Source organism: Muscardinus avellanarius (genome assembly GCF_963383645.1).
Source record: "Muscardinus avellanarius genome assembly, chromosome: 5".
Taxonomy (NCBI): Eukaryota; Metazoa; Chordata; class Mammalia; order Rodentia; family Gliridae; genus Muscardinus; species Muscardinus avellanarius.
The window spans coordinates 114,946,386-114,965,402 of NC_137790.1; the positions used below are offsets into that span (position 1 = coordinate 114,946,386).

General features: G+C 42.5%; 1 protein-coding gene across 1 annotated transcript; it reads right to left on the minus strand.

Annotated features, from left to right (window-relative positions):
• Positions 1-17,592: 17,592 nt before the first annotated feature.
• On the minus strand, positions 17,593-18,264 carry LOC308263591 (putative membrane protein C3orf80 homolog; the record flags this gene model as incomplete). The annotated part of the gene is made up of 1 exon (XM_080696584.1): positions 17,593-18,264. The coding sequence occupies one exon, from the start codon at positions 18,262-18,264 to the stop codon at positions 17,593-17,595; it is 672 nt and encodes a 223-aa protein (XP_080552710.1).
• Between the last annotated feature and the right edge of the window lie 753 nt (positions 18,265-19,017).

Genomic DNA, 19,017 nt, shown 5'->3' on the forward strand with positions numbered 1-19,017 from the left:
CCCCCATCTCCTATAATAAAAAGTAGCACTGGGACCTGGTGCCCAGGTTTGGTTTTATCCTGACCATTTACAAACTGTCCCCATGACTTGCATCATTGGAGTATAACAGTTCATTTCTAAAAGAAGAGTGTCTACTCCTTCCTTCTCTTCTTGCCTTTATGCTCATGTTCCTTGGGGCGGCTGCTATCTGATGGTCTTTTAGAGCCACCGTGCTGTTTGGCTTCTTCTAAAAATTTGTCCAAACCAAAAGGATCTTCCTCAAACTGGACTGGTCCTTCTCGGCCCCTCTGTCTACGGTCTGAACCAGAAAACTCCTTGTCAGGAACAAATCATATGCATTCTTTATATAACACAGGCTACCCCTAGTCTTTGACCCCAGGATTTTTCTTTTTCTCTTTTTTCTTATGGTACTGAGGATTGAACCCAGGGGATTTCTGCCTCTGAGCTACATTCCCAGTCTTTTTTTTTTTTTTTTTTTTTTTAACAGAATGTTGCTAGGTTGCAGAGTCTGGCTACACAGCTGAGGCTGTCCTTGGACCTGCAATCCTCCTGTCTCAGCCTCTCAAATCCTGAGATTACAGGTGTGCGCCACCACACCTGCTGACCCCACAAAAAAGGATTATACCTGACTGAACCTAACAAATGCAGCAATATTTGTAATGTTCATACATATGTGAAATTATCAATACCACTCAGTGACAGGTACGAGGAGGAGGTGAGTAGAATAGGAAACACACTGAGTGTTGTGTGCGTGTATATTCTTATCACACCCATGTATCTTACACTCATGTAATATGTAATTACAGTGTACCAATAAAAGTATATAAGGAAAACAAATCATTCTTGTCCTTGTCCATTTATTTCTTTTTATATAGATTACAGCTAAAGGAACAGTTAATATTTTTTCTTCCCTATCAGGGACTTAAATCTGAAACTTGTGAGGTGAGGTTCTTGTATGCCGCCACCACATCCTTTTCCTGCTTTCTACCAAAACAGGTGACTTTAGCAAATAGCCACCTTGTGGAACAGCAGAATCCCTGTCTGAGGTGTGATTTGGCAAGGGGACAACCAGTATGATAATTTCATTTTGATTTTAAATGTCAATGAAAACAAATGAGTATTTTTCTCTATTAAGAATGATCTTGAGTAATGCATCTTCTCATTCTTATATACATTCATCTCTCCAGAGATTCCAGACAGTGCTTTCCCCCAGCTAATATCCATGTTCCTACCTGCCTTTTGCAAACTAAAGCAACAAGTCATTTGGTTCTCATGAGGCTAGACTCCAGCTCACCCTTGTTGAATGCACATGCCAATCCTTCAATACAGCTGAAGAAAAAGGACCCAGAGGCAAATAATCTTCTGGGATATTAAACTAATATATTCTCATTCATAATCATCTCTACATAATATACCTGGTTGTGTATGTGCACAGAGATTTTTCACAATCCTTTGTAGAGACTAAGATTGAAACAAAAGCCACAGTGTTTGGGGCTTTCATAACTGGAGGCAAATGGTGGAGCTGAAAGCTTCAAGCGTGTGTTAGTATCGTACCCCAAAACCCAATAGAGCCAGTTGGTCCTTTACATACATCAACATGGGGGCCTGTCCATGCATCTGCTCAGGAGTTTGTCCAGGGCAGTTGATGAGCAAGAGTTACCACTAAATATATAGAGGATGCTTGTGAATCCTCTTCTCCTCTTACTTGACAAAAGTTTCTGTTTTTCTGCATATCACCTTAGGAGTCAAGGAAGGAAAGTGTATTAGAGTTTTCTTTTATGATGCATTTGTATTTGGGGGAGCTTACTAACCTCAAGAGACTGCCCCTTCTAGGACTAGGTATTCCTGAAGAAAGTAAACAACCTGTGAACATACTCATATGCAGATTGATCCATGCAAAACCTAATCCACTACTCACCTCCTTTATCTAACTCACACATCAAGCCAACATTTCTCTACTAAATTTACCCCAGGGCCAAGTCCCAGATATCTAGAGACAATCCCTGTAGTCCAGAGTTTACTAGACACCTAGAGAGCACCTCTGTAGCTCAGAGTCCACTGACATTATTCAAACTGTCCAATCCTAACTCACTGTATGTATCCTCACTTGCTCATATCTTCCTGGGACTTTGCTCATACTTTCCTCTTGTTCCTTCTGCCTGTCACCAACCTGGCACTTCTCCATGTGGCCCTTCATGGTGTGACATGCCTCTACCTCTTGGAAAGTTTATGTAATGAACTCTTTGGAGGCAGTTGTCTTAATTTGTCACATTGCCATACCTATTAAACAAATCCAAGGACACTTGAAAACTGTTTCATTAAGCATTCTCACCGCTGTAATCCAAACTACCTAACCGCCACGACTTGGAGGAAGGAAGATCTATTTGCTCACATTAACATTGTTAATCTGGCCACTCATGTTCATAGCAGTACATTTTGCAATAGCTAAAATATGGAACCAACCTAGGTCTCCATCAACAGATGAGTGGATTGCAAAATTATGGGAAATACACACAATGGAATTCTACTCCGAACTGGGTATTGGGAGGGAGGGGAAAGGGGAAGCGGGGAGGGGGACACCAAGTACTGTGTGAATATATGCCATTGTCAACATGATCCATATTATGATGTGAGAATATTAGTGCACACAAAAAAAGTCCTTGCTGAGATTATCAGGCTGATGTAACAAAGACTTCATGGGAAAGAATAAATTTGGATTTTTGCAACTTTCCTCACCCACATTGTTATATTCTTGAAGTTTCTATGACCAAAAAAACTCCAACTTATTAACAAGGGAATGCTTTTTAGGGTAGCTCAGCTCCAAGATGTTCCCACATTTATAAATGAAAGCCAAATGTTTATAAAAATCTTGTCACTCTTTCAAAGCCAGATAAAAACCCCATGTCTCTCAAACTTTTCTAGACAGCCCCACCCAGAATTGGTCTCTTTTAGTTCTGAGATTCTCAAGTAGTTTCAGTATAAACCCCATAATGTGGCACAGAACGCCCATGGCATTGGAAGTGGCCTCCCTCTAACTCCCGTTCGTTTTCTCAGACTGACCCTCACCTCATGGGGTGCCAAGCAGGCCAAGAACCGCAGGATTTTATTGTTTCAAGATGTCAGCCTCCTGCTTTGCCACCCGTTTCCTGTTTCAAATGAAATAATTCCTTGGTTATGCCCTGGCATGCCTTCATAATCCTTTTATTAATATACTTTTATTGGTGCATTGTAATTATACGCCACAGTGAGGTTCAATGTGATGCAAACATATGTGCACAGAGTACTTGGTGTGATTTCCTCCACATCCCACCTCACTCCCCACCTCCCTATTCTTGTGGACATAGCAATATTTGAACTTTTCTATCAGGCCTTTATCTCCTCCCCTCTACCCTCCCACTACCCTCCCCCAAACCCCTTCCACTTATTCATTTATCTGAAAATCCTTTTGCTTCCTGTTTTCTATCTTACCTATCTGAGAGAAAATGAAGGACTCTTGACGCGCGCGCGTGTGTGTGTGTGTGTGTGTGTGTGTGTGTGTGTTGCTGAAGGTTGAACCCAGGGGAATTCTACCTCCAAGCTACATTCCCAGCCCTATTTTATTTTATTTTGTTTTATTTATTTTTTGTGTGTGAGTCTGGGGATGGAACCCAGAGGCATTTGACCTCTGAGCTACACTCCCTGTCCTATTTTTTAGTCTTTATTTTGAAACAGGGTCTCACTAAGTTGCGGAGGGCCTTACTAAGTAGCTGAGGCTGTCCGCGAACCTCAATCCTCCAGTCTCAGCCTCCTGGATGCTGGGATTACAAGCGTGAGCCACCACGCCTGGCCCTATCTTATTTTTTAATTTGAAAACAGGCTTGCTAGCTAAGTTGCCCGGGGCTGACCTTGAACCTGCAATTCTCTTGTCTCAGCCTCCATACCTGGCTTTGACCCTTGACTTTCTGATACTGACCGATCTCACTTAGCATAATATTCTCTAGTTCCATCCATTTTCCTGCACATGGTACAATTTTGTTCTTTATGGTGCATAAAATTCCATTGTGTGTGTCTATCATACTATCTTTTCATCTGTTGATGGACACCTAGGTTGGTTCCATAATTTGGCTATTGTGGATTGTGCTGCTATAAACATGTGTCTGCATGTTTAAATCACCATAGTATTCTGACTTTAATTCTTTTGTAAAGATACAGAGGAGTGCTAAAGATGGGTCATACAATGAATCTATTCCTAATCTTTAGAGGAACTTCTGTCTCATCTCCATAGTAGTTGTACTAATTTACAATCCCACCAAGAGGGTATAAGAGTTCCTATTTCCCTGCATCTTCTCCATCATTTTTATTGCTTATATTCTGATAATTGCTGTTTTAACTGCAGTTTGATGGCATCTCTGTGTAGTTTTGATTTGCATTTCCCTGATTTAGCAGGATGCTGAACATTTTTTCATATATCTGTTGGTTATCGGCAGTGTCCAGCATATTCATCCCATTTCTTAACAAACATCTAAAGATTTCTACCCCGCTGGATGAGGCTCTTGGTCTCTCTGTCTCTCTTCCTGTTCTTATTTTCATGTTCTTGGTCTCTTTAAGACCCACATGAGCAGGCCAACATGGCAGTTCCAATAAGACTTCTAAACTGCTGTCGAATTCTGTAGCACTGAGGTTACGTGGAGGTACTTGTGCAAAAGAAGCCCCCCCTCATCACACCATTTACGATGACCTGGATAACAGGTATACTCAGTGGATGTGTGTCCTGATCAGCATAAAGCTACTTCCAACCAGACATAGTGGTACCTGCCTGTAATCCCAGTACTTGGGAAGCTGAGGCAGGAGGATTCAGATTTGCAGCCAGCCTCAGCAACTTAGAGGCTCTCAGGAACTTAGGGAGACGCTGTTTCCAATAAAATAAAATAGGGCTGGGGGTATAGCTTGGAGGTAAAAATGTCTCTGTATCCAATGCCCAACACCACAAGAATAAACAACAACAAAAGAGCTATTTGCAGATGGTTTACATACAAAGCAAGTTAGCTGCTTCATCTGGGGAATTCCACTCAGCACTCTGTGGAGAACTGAAAAGTACCAGTTCTCAGGGTAGATGCGCCTCTTTGTATAGTGGCTGTTGTCTAGCCCACCATGCTCGCGTCTCCCTCTGTTGTGCGTCTGGATCATGTAAAGCCTCCTGTGGCTGTTCTATAGTGTGTTATGTGTCTATATGAACCCAAACATGTTCGTTCATGCTACAGCATTTGAAACCAAAGATACAGCTCCTAAATTAGACTTGCACATTCTATTTTAGTAAAGATTCTTCAGAGAGCTGACGATAACTTTCCACAATATGAGACAACTCTTCACACAATACTTACTAACTTCAGCAGTTTCTTGGATTTGTTTTCTTTCTACGTGAAATAACTTCCTTGTGACCAGAGGCCGTAGAGGTCCTTTCTCTCATCCCAGCATATTCTTTTTTTCCTTTCAAGGTGTCTTGGGGCCAGTGGCTATGGCTCAGGCTCACCAAAATCTGAGCTTGTTTCAGAATCAAGATCCAACCTATCATCCTCTTTTACTCTTATTTAGTTATAATAGTTAAAATATCCAAGAAATTGTATGTTTAACACACCTTTTATTTCACCTTTTATTTTGTATTTTCTCCTGAATCCAAATGAACTACCTCCCCTAGAGTTGGGTATACCACCAGTTCTAAATTTTATTGGTAATTTTACTCTTCACAACTGGTTGCAACACAGTTCCAGTTTCACTACTGTGGTTTGAGGGTCCCCCAAGATTTTGTGTGTTGAAATTTCTCAACTTGAGTTATTTAGAGAGTCAAAAAAAATCTGGATATGGTATGGAGAGATGGGGTGTTTAGGAGAAGATTAGGATTAAAGGCATGAACATGGAATCTCTGTGATTGACTCCTGATGACTTTATAAGACAAAGGAAAGAGGCCAGACGCCACACACAAACACACGTGTGCTCCCTGTCTCTTGTATGCGATGTCTGTATGCCAGGGGATTCTGCCAGCAGGAAAGCCAACACCAGGCGCGGGCCCTTGAACCTCCACACTGTGAATTAAATAAACACCTCTTCTTTAAAACTTATCCAGTGTAAAGTATGGTGTTGTTAGTGATAGAAAATGAAGTAACCATTCGGAAACCAGAGGCTCCTCATGCCTTGCTCATTCAACTTTTCTATTTGCAGGTTAGTTTTTCTGGGACAGGGCCATTCTAGTAAATCCCATGTTGTTGTTGTTGTTGTTGTTGTTGTTGTTGTTGTTTGCAGGTCTGGGGATGGAACCCAGAGGCATTTGACCTTTGAGCTACAACCTCTGTCCATTTTTTTTTTCTTTATTTTGAAACATGGTCTCACTGAGCTGCAGAGAGCCTCACTAAGTAGCTGAGGCTGGCCACGAACCTGTGATCCTCCAGTCTCAGTCCCCCAAATGCTGGGATTACAAGTGTGTGCCACCACGCCTGGCAAATCCCATGTTTTTTTTGACACCAAATATATTCTAACCACAATTTTCACACACAAGCAGGGTGTTCTTAAGTTCAATTCAATTCTGGTACTAATCTCCTGGAGTTAATTAAAGAACAAAGTCCCCAACAAGACTATCCTTACTTGAAATGCTGGCCACAAGAGGGGTCTCTATGCTATCAGCATTTCTGTTCAGCTTGACTACAAATCTGGGGTTTTCCACAACCCTTCTTCAGGTTTGATAATTTGCTAGAATGACTCACAGAATTCACTGAAACACTGCAGTTACAACATCAGCTTTATTATAAAGGAAGCAGCTCGGAAATGACCAAATGTAAGAAATGCATGGGGCAGGGGCTGAGGGTGAGGGTGGGCATGGTGAGAGATGATTTAGAGTTTCCATTCCTCATGGAATCTGAGCATGTCACCCTCCCAGCATATCAACACGTTCACTGACCAGGAAACCCACCCAGGATCACTGTACCAAGTTTTTTTTTTTTTTTTTTTTTTTTTAACCCAGGTGCATTATACCTCTGAACTAAACCCCCAGCCCTATTTTTTATTCTTTATTTTTTGAAACAGGATCACACTAAGTTGCAGAGGGCCTCACTAAGTAGCTGAGGCTGACCATGAACCTGCAATCCTCCTGTCTCATCCTCCCAAGCACTGGGATTACAAGCGTACACCACCATGCCCAGCTCCTCAACATGTTTTTGTTTGGAGGAATTTTGTGTATGTGCTAAGGGCTGAACACAGATTTCCAGAGTCTCTCCATGCTACTAAAAACTGTAGACCATTAACTAATCATGTGGCTGCTTTTTCTGGTGTCCGGCCCTGATCCTGAAGCTATCTAGAAGTCTCTTTATTGTATTATAAAGTTACTTTCCGCAATATATTGAATGTTGTATTTAAATATGCTTTTGTGTTACATTTTAAAAACATCTATTTTTTTTTTTTTTTTTTTTTTTTTGCGGGACTGGGGATGGAACCCAGAGGCACTCGACCTCCGAGCTACACCCCCTGCCCAATATTTTATTCTTTATTTTGAAACAGGTTCTCACTGAGTTGCAAAGGGCTTCACTAAGTAGCTGATGCTGTCTTGCGAACCACGATCCTCCGGTCTCAGCCTCCCAAATGCTGGAATTACAAGCGTGCGCCACCACACCCGGCTTTAAAACATCTATTATAAAAGCTTTTCAGTACATTTAACATGAATACTTTTATATGTTTGGGGAGAATTTTATATAATTTTGTTCCTTATAATGTATATGTAAACATTTTGTGTATTTTATAAACATACCAAATAAAGAAAATAATACAGAATGCCTATCATATGGCCCTGTTAAAGATTAATGATGTTTCGCCCGGTGTGGTGACACATGCTTGTAATCCCCGCACTTAGGAGGCGGAGACAGGAGGATCGCACAGGTTCAAAACCAGCCGTGCTGGCTTAAGAGACCCTATTTCCAAATAAAATATAAAAAATAGGTCTGGGAGGGTAGCCCGGAGGTAGAAGGGCTTCCAGGAACCCCAGTACCACACACACACACACAAAAAAAAAAAACCCAACAAAAAACAAATTAATGATATTTCTGGAGATAGATGATCCAAAAAGACTATTTTGGCACAGAGGATATGGTATATAATATAGAACATCAGTTATGTTTTAACCAAATATGTTTTAGGAAGTGGTTAATTGCAGTAAAAACTTACCATGAGCATCAAAATATATGTCATTTTGTACATATAGAAAATAAATGCCTCCCTGAAAACAAAGTTGGGCTATATAAATCATATCAGAGTTTATAGCATACATACCATAAAAAGGTGATAAATGGTAATAAAAACATGGATTCATGTTATATACTAAGAAATCTTGTTGATTTGAAGATGGGATTATGACAAAATCACCTTGCAGGGTTTGATGTCATCTTCAGAGACCAGAGAGACGGCAGTGCAGCAGGCCTTCTGAAAAGGTTCACCCTTATCTTCTTGCCCTCAGCTTGTAGATCTTAGATGTCTTGCGCTCAATGGTAAATACCCATTGGACCAGAGACTAACGTTATGAGCATCTCATAACATTTTATCATCTCTAACAGTCATTTTATGCTGCCTGCTTCGCTCTAACTCTGCTCTGTCCCAGCTGCTGGGACACCACCCCCTGGCCTGCAGATCATATATGCATCATTCACTGCTTCATTTATTACACCTACTGAGTCTTAAGATAGACTATTTCAAAACAATTTAGGGAAATTTAATTTTTCAGACCTTCTCAGATATTCTAGAGTAACTACAACTCTCTTCATATTAGTAATCTACACTGAAAAAAACTTTTAAAATGTTAAATATTTTTAATTGGTGCTATCGTTTGCATCTGGAACGTCCCAAAGGCTCGGGTGTTGAAGGCTTGGTCCCCAGGGCCGCAATGTTCTGAGGCAGGGCGACTGGACCATGAGGACTCAGCTCTCATCAATGACTAGTCAACTGATGGGTTCACAGCTGAGTGGACTATTGGGGGGTGATGGGAACTGTAGGAGGAGGGACCTAGTTGAGCGATTCCTTGGGGGTGTGCCTTCAGGGATTATATCTTGGCCCTGGCCCCTTCTCTCACTCTCTGCTTCTGGCTTCCATGAGGTGGGCAGCTTTGCCCTGCTCTGTCCTTTTGCCATCACTGTGGGCTCACCACAGGCTCAGAGCAAGGGAGCCAACCAGTCATGGACTGGAACCATGGGCTAGAATAAAGTTTCCTCCTTTGATTAATTTTCTTCAGTATTTTACTAGAGCAATGGAAAGCTGACTAACACAACTGAAAGAAACACATTACAATTGAATAAAAGCCTTTCTTTTTCTCTCTTCCTTCCTTTCTTTTTAAAGCCCAGCTTTTTCATTTTGGTCTCTTCTGGGCACTGGGGATCAATCCCAGGGTGTTGCTCTTGCAAAGCAAGCACCTACATCCCAGCTCCTTCTGTTTTTGTTAGTACTGGGGACTGAACCCAGGGGTGTTCTACCTCTGAAATACACCCCCAGCCTTATTTTATATTTTATTTTGAAACAGGGTCTCTTTAAGTTGTGGAAGGCCTAAGTTAATGAGGCTGGCTGTGAACCTGTGACCCTCTTAGTTTCCCAAGTACTGGGATTACAGGTGTGCACCACTAAGCTTGGCTGTAACACATTCCTTTTCTAAAAATAATAATGTGAGTATAGAATGACTCTAAGCTCTATTTTGGGAGTATTATCACCAAAATGGAGAATTTAAAATTAATCACTTTAGAAGTAATAAAACATCTGCCTAAAGTTCATTTTCTTATTCTCGTCAACTAAAACAGTATCATTTAGCTTGTAAATCATTAAACAAAAATTATTAATTTCTTACTTCTATAAGAAATTCATAAACTAGAGCTTTGTTTTGTTTTGTTTTGTTTTGTTGGTACTGGGTGTGGAACCCAGAGGCTTTCTACCTCCGGGCTATACTCCCAGACCTATTTTATATTGGAAGCAGGGTCTCACTAAGTTGCTGAGAGCCTCACTAAGTAGCTGAGGCTGGCTTCGAACCTGTGCGATCCTCCTGTCTCAGCCTCCCAAGTGCAGGGATTACAAGCGTGCGCCACCACGCCTGGCTAAACTAGAGTTATTAAACCAAGACATACCATATGTCTAACATTGAGTGCTAGAATGTAATCTTATAGTATTAAGTAATATATATATATATATTTTTTTTTTTTTGGTGGTACTGGGGTTCCTGGAAGCCCTTCTACCTCCGGGCTACACTCCCAGACCTATTTTTACATTTTCATTTTGGAAACAGGGTCTCCTAAGCCAGCGCGCGCGGCTGGCTTCGAACCTGCGCGATCCTCCTGTCTCTGCCTCCCAAGCGCGGGGATTACAAGCGTGCGCCACCACGCCCGGCTTAAGTAATATTTTTAATAAACTGAAGGATTAAATTAGAATTGTTATATACAATAATTTACATAACTATTACATTATGTAAATTATTAAAATCATTGGCAAATTTTGCAGTGATTTTGCTCCTGTTCTGCAACATTCACCATCACCATAGTATTAATGTCTTCATCTTCTGTGTTTTTAAAGTACTGTGCAAATATGCACAGTAAAAATGCACAAAATATACTTATTTTGCAGTTCTGGGGGTGGAACTCAGGGACATTCTACCTCTGAGCTCTACCTCCAGCCCTATTTTTTTAATTATTTATTTTGAAATGGTCTCACTAAGTAGCTGAGGCTGGCTGCGAACTGCAGTCCTCCTATCTCAGCCTCCCAAATGCTGAGATTACAAGTGTGCGCCACCACGCCCGGCTTAAAATATAATTTTTAAAAGAGTTTTATTAATAGCTTCTAGACTATAATGAATTTGTCTCTGACTTAAAAGAAAATTCTACATAGTATTTGCAATGAAATGAGTGCTAACCATGCACTCTATCACTGAGATACACACCCAACCTGGAAGGAAAATTCTTACCTTCTAAGTCCAGTTAATTTATTCAGTCGAAAATGTTGAAAAAGTCATTATAATGCATCACTAAAAGTCAATAAAATCTTATTTATGTGGCCCTTGTCTTCCTTGAATAAAATCTTTTCTCTCTCATTCTTGATGATTTCCTATACTTCACATAGGAGAATCTATTTATTATCCACATCACTGCTGAATGCCCATTGTAGACTGGGAACTGCTGTAGATGGTACAGTAGTGAGCAGGGCAGAGTGCTACCCCTGCCCTCTTGGGAAGATTACACTCTAATGGGGGAGTATGTGTGGGAAGACATACCATAAGCAAATATTTTACTATATATTTCAAGGATAGGGTTCTAGCTTGGTGGTAGAGCATGTACTTAGCTTGTGTGAGGCCCCTGAGTTCTATCCCCAGCACCACACATCAAAGCAATAAATTAAAAAAAACCAAAAATGTAGTGTTTCTGATAGCAATCGGTAGAGACAAAGCACAAGAAGGGAGATAAGCAGATGCCGGAGGGTCATCATCATGAGAAGGTGGAACTTATCAGCAAAGGGCTGCAATGTCCGATGCAAACTGTTGGCTTGTCATTCTTCTCCATCTACATGATCCCTGTTGAACTAACCAAACTCTCATCACTTCCAGGGAAGTGATGCTCAATTTCAACTTCTGCTAAATAACATCTAGAAAAACCATTCAATAAAATGTCTACTAGACGAGCTTATGTTATTCTTTTCTGGTTAGTTCAACAGGGGATTTGTACACGTGGAGAAGAGTAACAAACCAATAAAAAGTTGGCATAAAAAATTTAAATCGGCCAGGTGTGGTGGCGCATGACTGTATCTCAGTACTTGGGAGGCTGAGTCAGGAGGACCATAGGTTCATAGCCAACTTAGTTTCAGGAACTTAGTGAGGCCCTCCACAATTCAGTGAGGTCCTGTTTCAAAATAATAATAATAAAAAAAATAGGGCTGGGGGGTGTAGCACAGAGGTAGAATGCACGCGTGTATACACACACACACACACACACACACACACACACACACACACAGTTTGAGTTGCCTTCTGGTTTAACCAGTAAAACGAATATGGTCTGTAGGGGATGGTGTAAAGAGGGGGTCACACTGGACATCTGTAATCCATCCTAAACCAAGTTACCTCTGAGGTCTAGAGGCTCAAATAAAGTCCTTTTTCTGCAAAGATGTGATGTAGTATAACAAATAGCATGTGTGTGAGCAAGGCAGGGCGAACACAGTTGATCATTTCTTGGATAAAATGACACACAGAGAGGGAACCTCAGACAGGACTGTAAGAAAAACTGAGCAGAAAGAGGCAGCATTCTGTGAGGAAACAAAGCACTAGGTTTGGGAAGCCAAAATAAGGTCCCCATCACCACTAAAATGCAAGGCTCTAATTCTCTGCCCTAATATAGCAAAGAATACAATTTCAGGGAAAGATAGGGAGAAGTGTTAACAATCGCTTCAGGAAAATCTAAGGTAGGAAGCAGAACAATAGAGAGGTAGTGATAAACCAAGATTTAATGCATTCAAGATCTAGAAAAGTTACGATCCTCACTAGAGGTATGCAAAGATTTGATCTTTTACCCAGGGTTGCAGAGACAAATTCTGTAGATAAAAATAAACTAAAAAGTGTTTATAGTGCCGGGCGTGGTGGCGCACACTTGTAATCCCAGCGCTTGGGAGGCTGAGACAGGAGGATCGCGCAGGTTCGAAGCCAGCCTCAGCTACTTAGGGAGGCTCTCAGCAACTTAGTGAGACCCTGTTTCCAAATAAAAATATAAAATAGGTCTGGGAGTATGGCCCGGAGGTAGAAAGCCTCTGGGTTCCAACCCCAATACCACAACCAAAAAAAAAAAAAAAGTGTTTATAGTCCTTTAATGGGCAGAGAGAAACCTACCCGGCTTAAAATGAAAAACCTACAGAAATCAGATGCAAATTGAGAAAAAGGGAAATACTGATTTGCCAAAAGAGGAAATTCTGTGCAAAGGGTGAAGGCTTAAGTAGAGCGATGTTAAATCATAGCAATGAGAAATACGGAATTCTAAGAGATGTGTTTCCAAGGGAAAACTTCAACTGGAAATCCAAAGCAGGCATAAGAACATAAAGAGATAATGTAAGAATTGCAAGCTGTCAAAATGATGAAGGTATTTATCTAAGAAGTTGATAAGGAAAAAAGGGGATATTGTTTGGTTTGGTGACAAGCATAAACATACTCCCTATGACATAACTTTTGCTATAAAATTAACATCCTATAAATAAAAGTAAATGAATAAAAGTAAGTCCTACATATATTATTATATTATTAAAACCAATATTATATATTTGATTACTTTTATAGGAAAACTTTTTTTTTTTTTTTTTGGTGGTACTGGGGTTCCTGGAAGCTCTTCTACCTCCGGGCTACACTCCCAGACCTATTTTATATTTTTATTTGGAAATAGGGTCTCTTAAACCAGTGCGGCTGGCTTCGAACCTGCGCGATCCTCCTGTCTCCGTCTCCCAAGCGCAGGGATTACAAGCGTGCGCCACCACGCCCGAAAACTTTTTAAAAAAAGAAATAAAGTGATTTTTCTGGTATTAACCATATGGAAGAGAGGCTGGTTTGATTTCTTGCAATTAGCTGACTGCTGACTCATTCTTTGGTTGATAAAAATACCTTCTTTTAGTCTACCAGTTGTCAGCTTTTTTTGTCATTGGATGAAAGGAAGAATAAAAAAGTAAGTTGTAAATCACCAGGTCAGATATAAACTTGCTACATTTTAATGACACCCTTTTGGAGAGATGGTCAAGGTTTACTACTTAAAACTCAACATATAGCGCAGGGCGTGGTGGCGCACGCTTGTAATCCCTGCGCTTGGGAGACAGGAGGATCTTGCAGGTTTGAAGCCAGCCGCGCTGGTTTAAGAGACCCTGTTTCCAAATAAAAATATAAAATAGGTCTGAGAGTGTAGCCCAAAGGGAGAAGGGCTTCCAGGAACCCCAGTACTAAGAAAAAAAAAACAACAAAAAAACCTCAACATATATCATTGTTTCTCTCAACCTGGAAACCCAAATTATCTACAAGTCATGAAATATTTATAGAAGTAAATGCAGAATATTATATAAAGCTGCATATTTATATTTGTATTTATAGCATATCACTTTCAGTTCTGAATTATTATTTTCTTTATTAATTCTACTTGAAAGAAACTGTATACATATAAGTACATTAAGGTACTTAGCCTATTGCCTTTTGAACTGCTAACTGAGACCATTTCCTTAATATTCGTCTTGGCCTTTATAATTGAATCTCCTTTAGCCGGGTGTGGTGGCTCACGCTTATAATCCCAGCATTTGGGAGGCTGAGACCTGGAGGATCGCGGTTTACGGACAGCTTCAGCTACTTAGTGAGGCCCCCCGCAACTCAGTGAGACCCGGTTTAAAAAAAAAAAAAAAAAAGGGCAGGGGGTGTAGCTTAGAGGTCAAATGCCCCTGGGTTCCATCCCCAGACCTGCAAAAAAAAAAAAAGAATCTCCTTTATCTTCTGTGCCTTTTGGTATAATTGCCAATAACACTTTTCATGGTTTAAAGCAGAGTCATATTTACAAAATGTGGTAATTAATGGTCTCTTGAAACATTCTATCTCAGGAAGACATTTTCCCCTTAGTTATGACATCGAATACCCATAAAAATTAGCTTTTAAGCAATTGTGATTTTACACACACACACACACACACACACACACACACACACACACACACACACACACGCATTTAGCACATAAGTTTAGAAAATCAGTCATGTTTTTTCCCATTCAGGATGGGTTACCATACTCATGACCATTATTTCCCTATTTAATGAGAAGCCAATGAAAATAAAATGTGTTTGAAATATTTTAGTATTTGAATTAATTTTGGAAACTGAAAAGAGAAAGAGTCAGTACTGGAGAAGATGGCATTTCTATGTGGGTTTTGCTAAGACATGTCCTATAATTAAACTTATTTCCATATTAGTTCCATTAATATTCCAGGCCATAAACTTTTTTCTTTATAATGCTCTTCTCTATATAGTTGGAAAACACATAATTCTTGGCTATATATAAAATATTAAAAATAGCCAGGTGTGGTGGCGCACGCTTGTAATCCCCGCGCTTGGGAGGTGGAGACAGGAGGATCGCGCAGGTTTGAAGCCAGCTGCGCTGGCTTAAGAGACCCTGTTTCCAAATAAAATATAAAAAATAGGTCTGGGAGTGTAGCCTGGAGGTAGAAGGGTTCCATCCCCAATACCACCAAAATAATAATAATAATAATAATAATAATAATAATAATAATAAAATAGGTAACATCAGCATCTCATAGATTCAAGTGATGAAATAATTATTTTCTATAGTAATACACTCATGCATTTTTACAGAATAGGATTTGGCTATGTAATTAATAACTTGAGGTAAAATCTGTAAAGCTAAACACCCAGTGCTAAACACTAAGTGCTTTAAAAATGTTTCTGCTCAGTTTCTCCAGCATTATGAACACATAGATTCCGTGGATGGTAACATGGTCTGTTATATGTGTATGTATGTTACTCTGAGACATATCCATTTATCAGTAATAAAAATATTAAGATTCTTTTACGAAATAATGCAAGAAAATTGTATTTGGTAAATCAATGAATTATGAGGAGAAAAAAACACGGTAGACTCAAACTCATTTCTATGAACTCATTTCTATGCTTTCAAATGACACAGATACATATTTTGTATTTTAATACATTTCCATCTGGTTACATATCTCATAAAGTTTGCACAGAGAAAGATTTTGGTTTTCTGTTTCAATACATTTCAAATTATTTCCTTTAATAGGGTTATTAGGTTTTAGAAATTAAAAGTAAACCATTTTCTTTATTATAATTCAGACATTTAAAAATTTCCCAGACTGTCAGACTTTTTCAATTAGCCTTTAAAAGCTTAAAATAATCATTTTATTCTAATACAAATCATATACATCAAAATTTCTCAGGATTGTCCAACTTCTTCAATCTTAAGAACAGTGCTCTAGATCTATGTGTGAGAGTCATGTGAATAAACTTTCTTGACTTAATATTTACCCTTTTCAAAAAGAGAAAACTTTTGTGTTCGTTTTTCACTTTTTCCTTTCATGCCAATAAAAAAACCTGTTTATAACCATAAGGCATACAGTGTATATATTGTACATAAACAATATGCATATGTACATTATATACAATGCATTAAAATGTTACACACCTTTCTCTTATAGGACATACCACAGAAGGGTATAACAAATAAAATGACACTTTTTTCCCTTAAGGTAAATTGAACCCTCCTGAAGCACATTTCTGCACGATTATGGTCTTAAACAAAAGTCCTAAGTCTCAAGTTCTTATGTTTTGTATCACATTGTGGAATGTATTCCAAATAAAAAAACAGAAGAGAAAGTGACATCATGCTTTATGGTACGGCAGATGCATAAGTTGTTTTCACATACAATATGGTGAATGATACAGTTAAGACCTGGACCACATAATGTATACAATTATAAAAAGTTATACACTGTGCCACAGTACTAAAAATAAAATATATTCTCAAATAGTGAAAATAAGATATCCCGCATGTTTTTATGTCACATGTTTTTTTCTGGTAAACCATGCATTTTTTTTTTTCTTTTTTGTGTTACCGGGGATTGAACCCAGGGGCACTCAACCGCTGGGCTACACCCCCAGACCTATTTTATTTTTTATTTGGAAACAGGGTCTCACTAAAGTTGCTGAGAGCCTCACTAAGTTGCTGAGGCTGGCTGCTAACCTGCGATCTTTCTGTCTCAGTCTCCCAAGTACTGGGGTTACTGGTTTGTCCAGCTCCACTCTTTCCTTCCTTCCTTCCTTCCTTCCTTCCTTCCTTCCTTCCTTCCTTCCTTCCTTCCTTCCTCTATTCACTTGTAATGAGATCACATCCAACATTTTATTAAACAATAAAGACAGAATGTGGGCATCTTCCTGACCGTTAATGGCCTAAACAGGTGTCAAAAACAATTATTTTGTCTTTAATTTGTTGAAATACCCTCTTGTTGCGTTCAATCCATGGTAGAAACATATAAATAAAAGACAAATACATAGACCCCAGTTATCGAAACATCAAAAGTCCACTGTACCGTGTTAGGAATACGGTCTCGACACAAGCAGGTGCTGTATTCTGACTAGCCACGGCCAGCCACCACATTATCACTAGTGATGACACCGGCCCACCACACACCCGAGTCACCACCAGCTGTGACTATTTCCTTGTCTTGGAAGACACCGAAGGGTTTTTTGGGTCCTCTTCCAGAAAGCGATTCCAGCACACCAAGGGCCGCTCTCCAGCACTGTGCGCGGCGGGGCTGTCGTGGGAGTCACCCAGACCCCTCGCCCTGGTCCATTCTGGAGACCCCGACCCGTCCAGGCGGGAGGGAGGGGGCGCTCGCTCCTTTCTCCTGCCCCTGACCACACCGCCCTTCTTAGGCCACAGTCCAGGCTCGCGAGTCCTCCCGGGCTCGGGACGCAGGCACTTAGGATGGACCCCAGGCGCCCGGCAGAGGGCGGGCGTCCCCGAAGTTGCGCCCGGGGTCTCGCCCGCGGCTTCCATCCCCGCCGCGCGCCCCGGGCCTATTGGAGTCGAACGAACCGCGGGGAACCTGCGCCCCGGGGCGGCGTGTGGCTGGGGGGGCCCCCCCGTCCGTCGCGGGCCGGCAGGTCGGGCGGGGGCGCGGGGTGCAGCCCGAGGCCGCCCGCGCGGGGGTCCCCGGGGCTGAGCTGCTGCAGCCGCATGGACTCCTCGTAGGTGGGCAGGTACTTGACCTCCTCGTAGCTGGGCAGCTGCACGAAGACGGGGGGCGCGGGGCGCAGCTCGGGGGCGCAGGGGCGCTCCAGCAGCGAGTCCTGCGAGCCCGCGGCCGCCCCGTCCAGCTGCGCGGCCGGCGAGTCGTCGTCGTCGTCGTCGGGGGGCCCCGGCGCCCCCGGCCCCGCCCGGGCCGGGCCCCGCGGGTGCCTGCGCGGGCTGGGGCAGATGATGCGCTGCAGGAAGTAGCCGATGGCGAAGAGCACGAGCAGGATGAGCAGCCCCGAGAGCTTGCGGACCACCCAGCCCGCGCCGTCCAGGAAGGCGTGCAGCGGGGGCCGGCAGCAGCGCGCCGCCGTGGCGTTGGCCGCGCCGCACGCCAGCTCGCCGCAGCCCCCGCCGCCCCGCGAGCCCGCCGCCAGCGCCAGCAGCAGCAGCAGCAGCAGCAGCAGCAGCAGCAGCTGCAGGGGCCCCTCGGCCGCCACCCCCGGGCCCCGCATGGCCGCCGCCGCGCACCGGCCGGCCCGCGGGCGGAGGAGGAGCCGGCGCCGCCGAGCCGGGAGGGGCCTGCGCACCCGCGCCCAGCCCCGCGCCCCGGACCGCGCCGGGCGCAGCCCAGCCCCCGGGGCGGGTTAATTCAGCCGCCGTCGCCTTCTTCCCCGCATTGGGGGCGGGGGGACGGGGGGCCGCGCTTCCCCGCGTGGCGGCTCGGTGTTAAGTGATTGGATTTCCCCGGGAATGTTAAATGGACCGGCCACTCGGATGCGTTTACCATCTTTCTTGTGATCTTTCTGATTAAAAATGAATGATGGCCATTAGTGGCTTAGGGCAGCCCCACTGCCATCCTGGAGTTATTTATTTTTGGGGGGTGGGTGGGAGGGGGAGAGGATTGGGGACCACCGGATGGTTCTGTTTTTTTCAGGCAGGCTCAGGGTGCTGGGGAGCCCCCCCCCCCCGGGAAACTCCGTGACCGTGGAGAAATTTTGGAGAGGCGCAGGTAGAGGCATCGCAGAGGTAGCCCCAGAAAAAAAAAAAAAAAGGGAGCCGAGTTGGCCAAGAAGAGAAGAGGGCCTCCGGATCTCCCAAAGGCTCTGCCGAAACCCCCGCTGCGAGGGACGCGCAGAGCAGGGAGCGGAGTTGCAGGTTGCAAGGAAGCCCTTCTCGGAGCATAAATAACACATCTGTGAAATGTCAAAGGGGAGCTGTAAGCGGTTGGCAGTGTTCCTGGGCATTGATCCGCCGCTAAAGGGTCT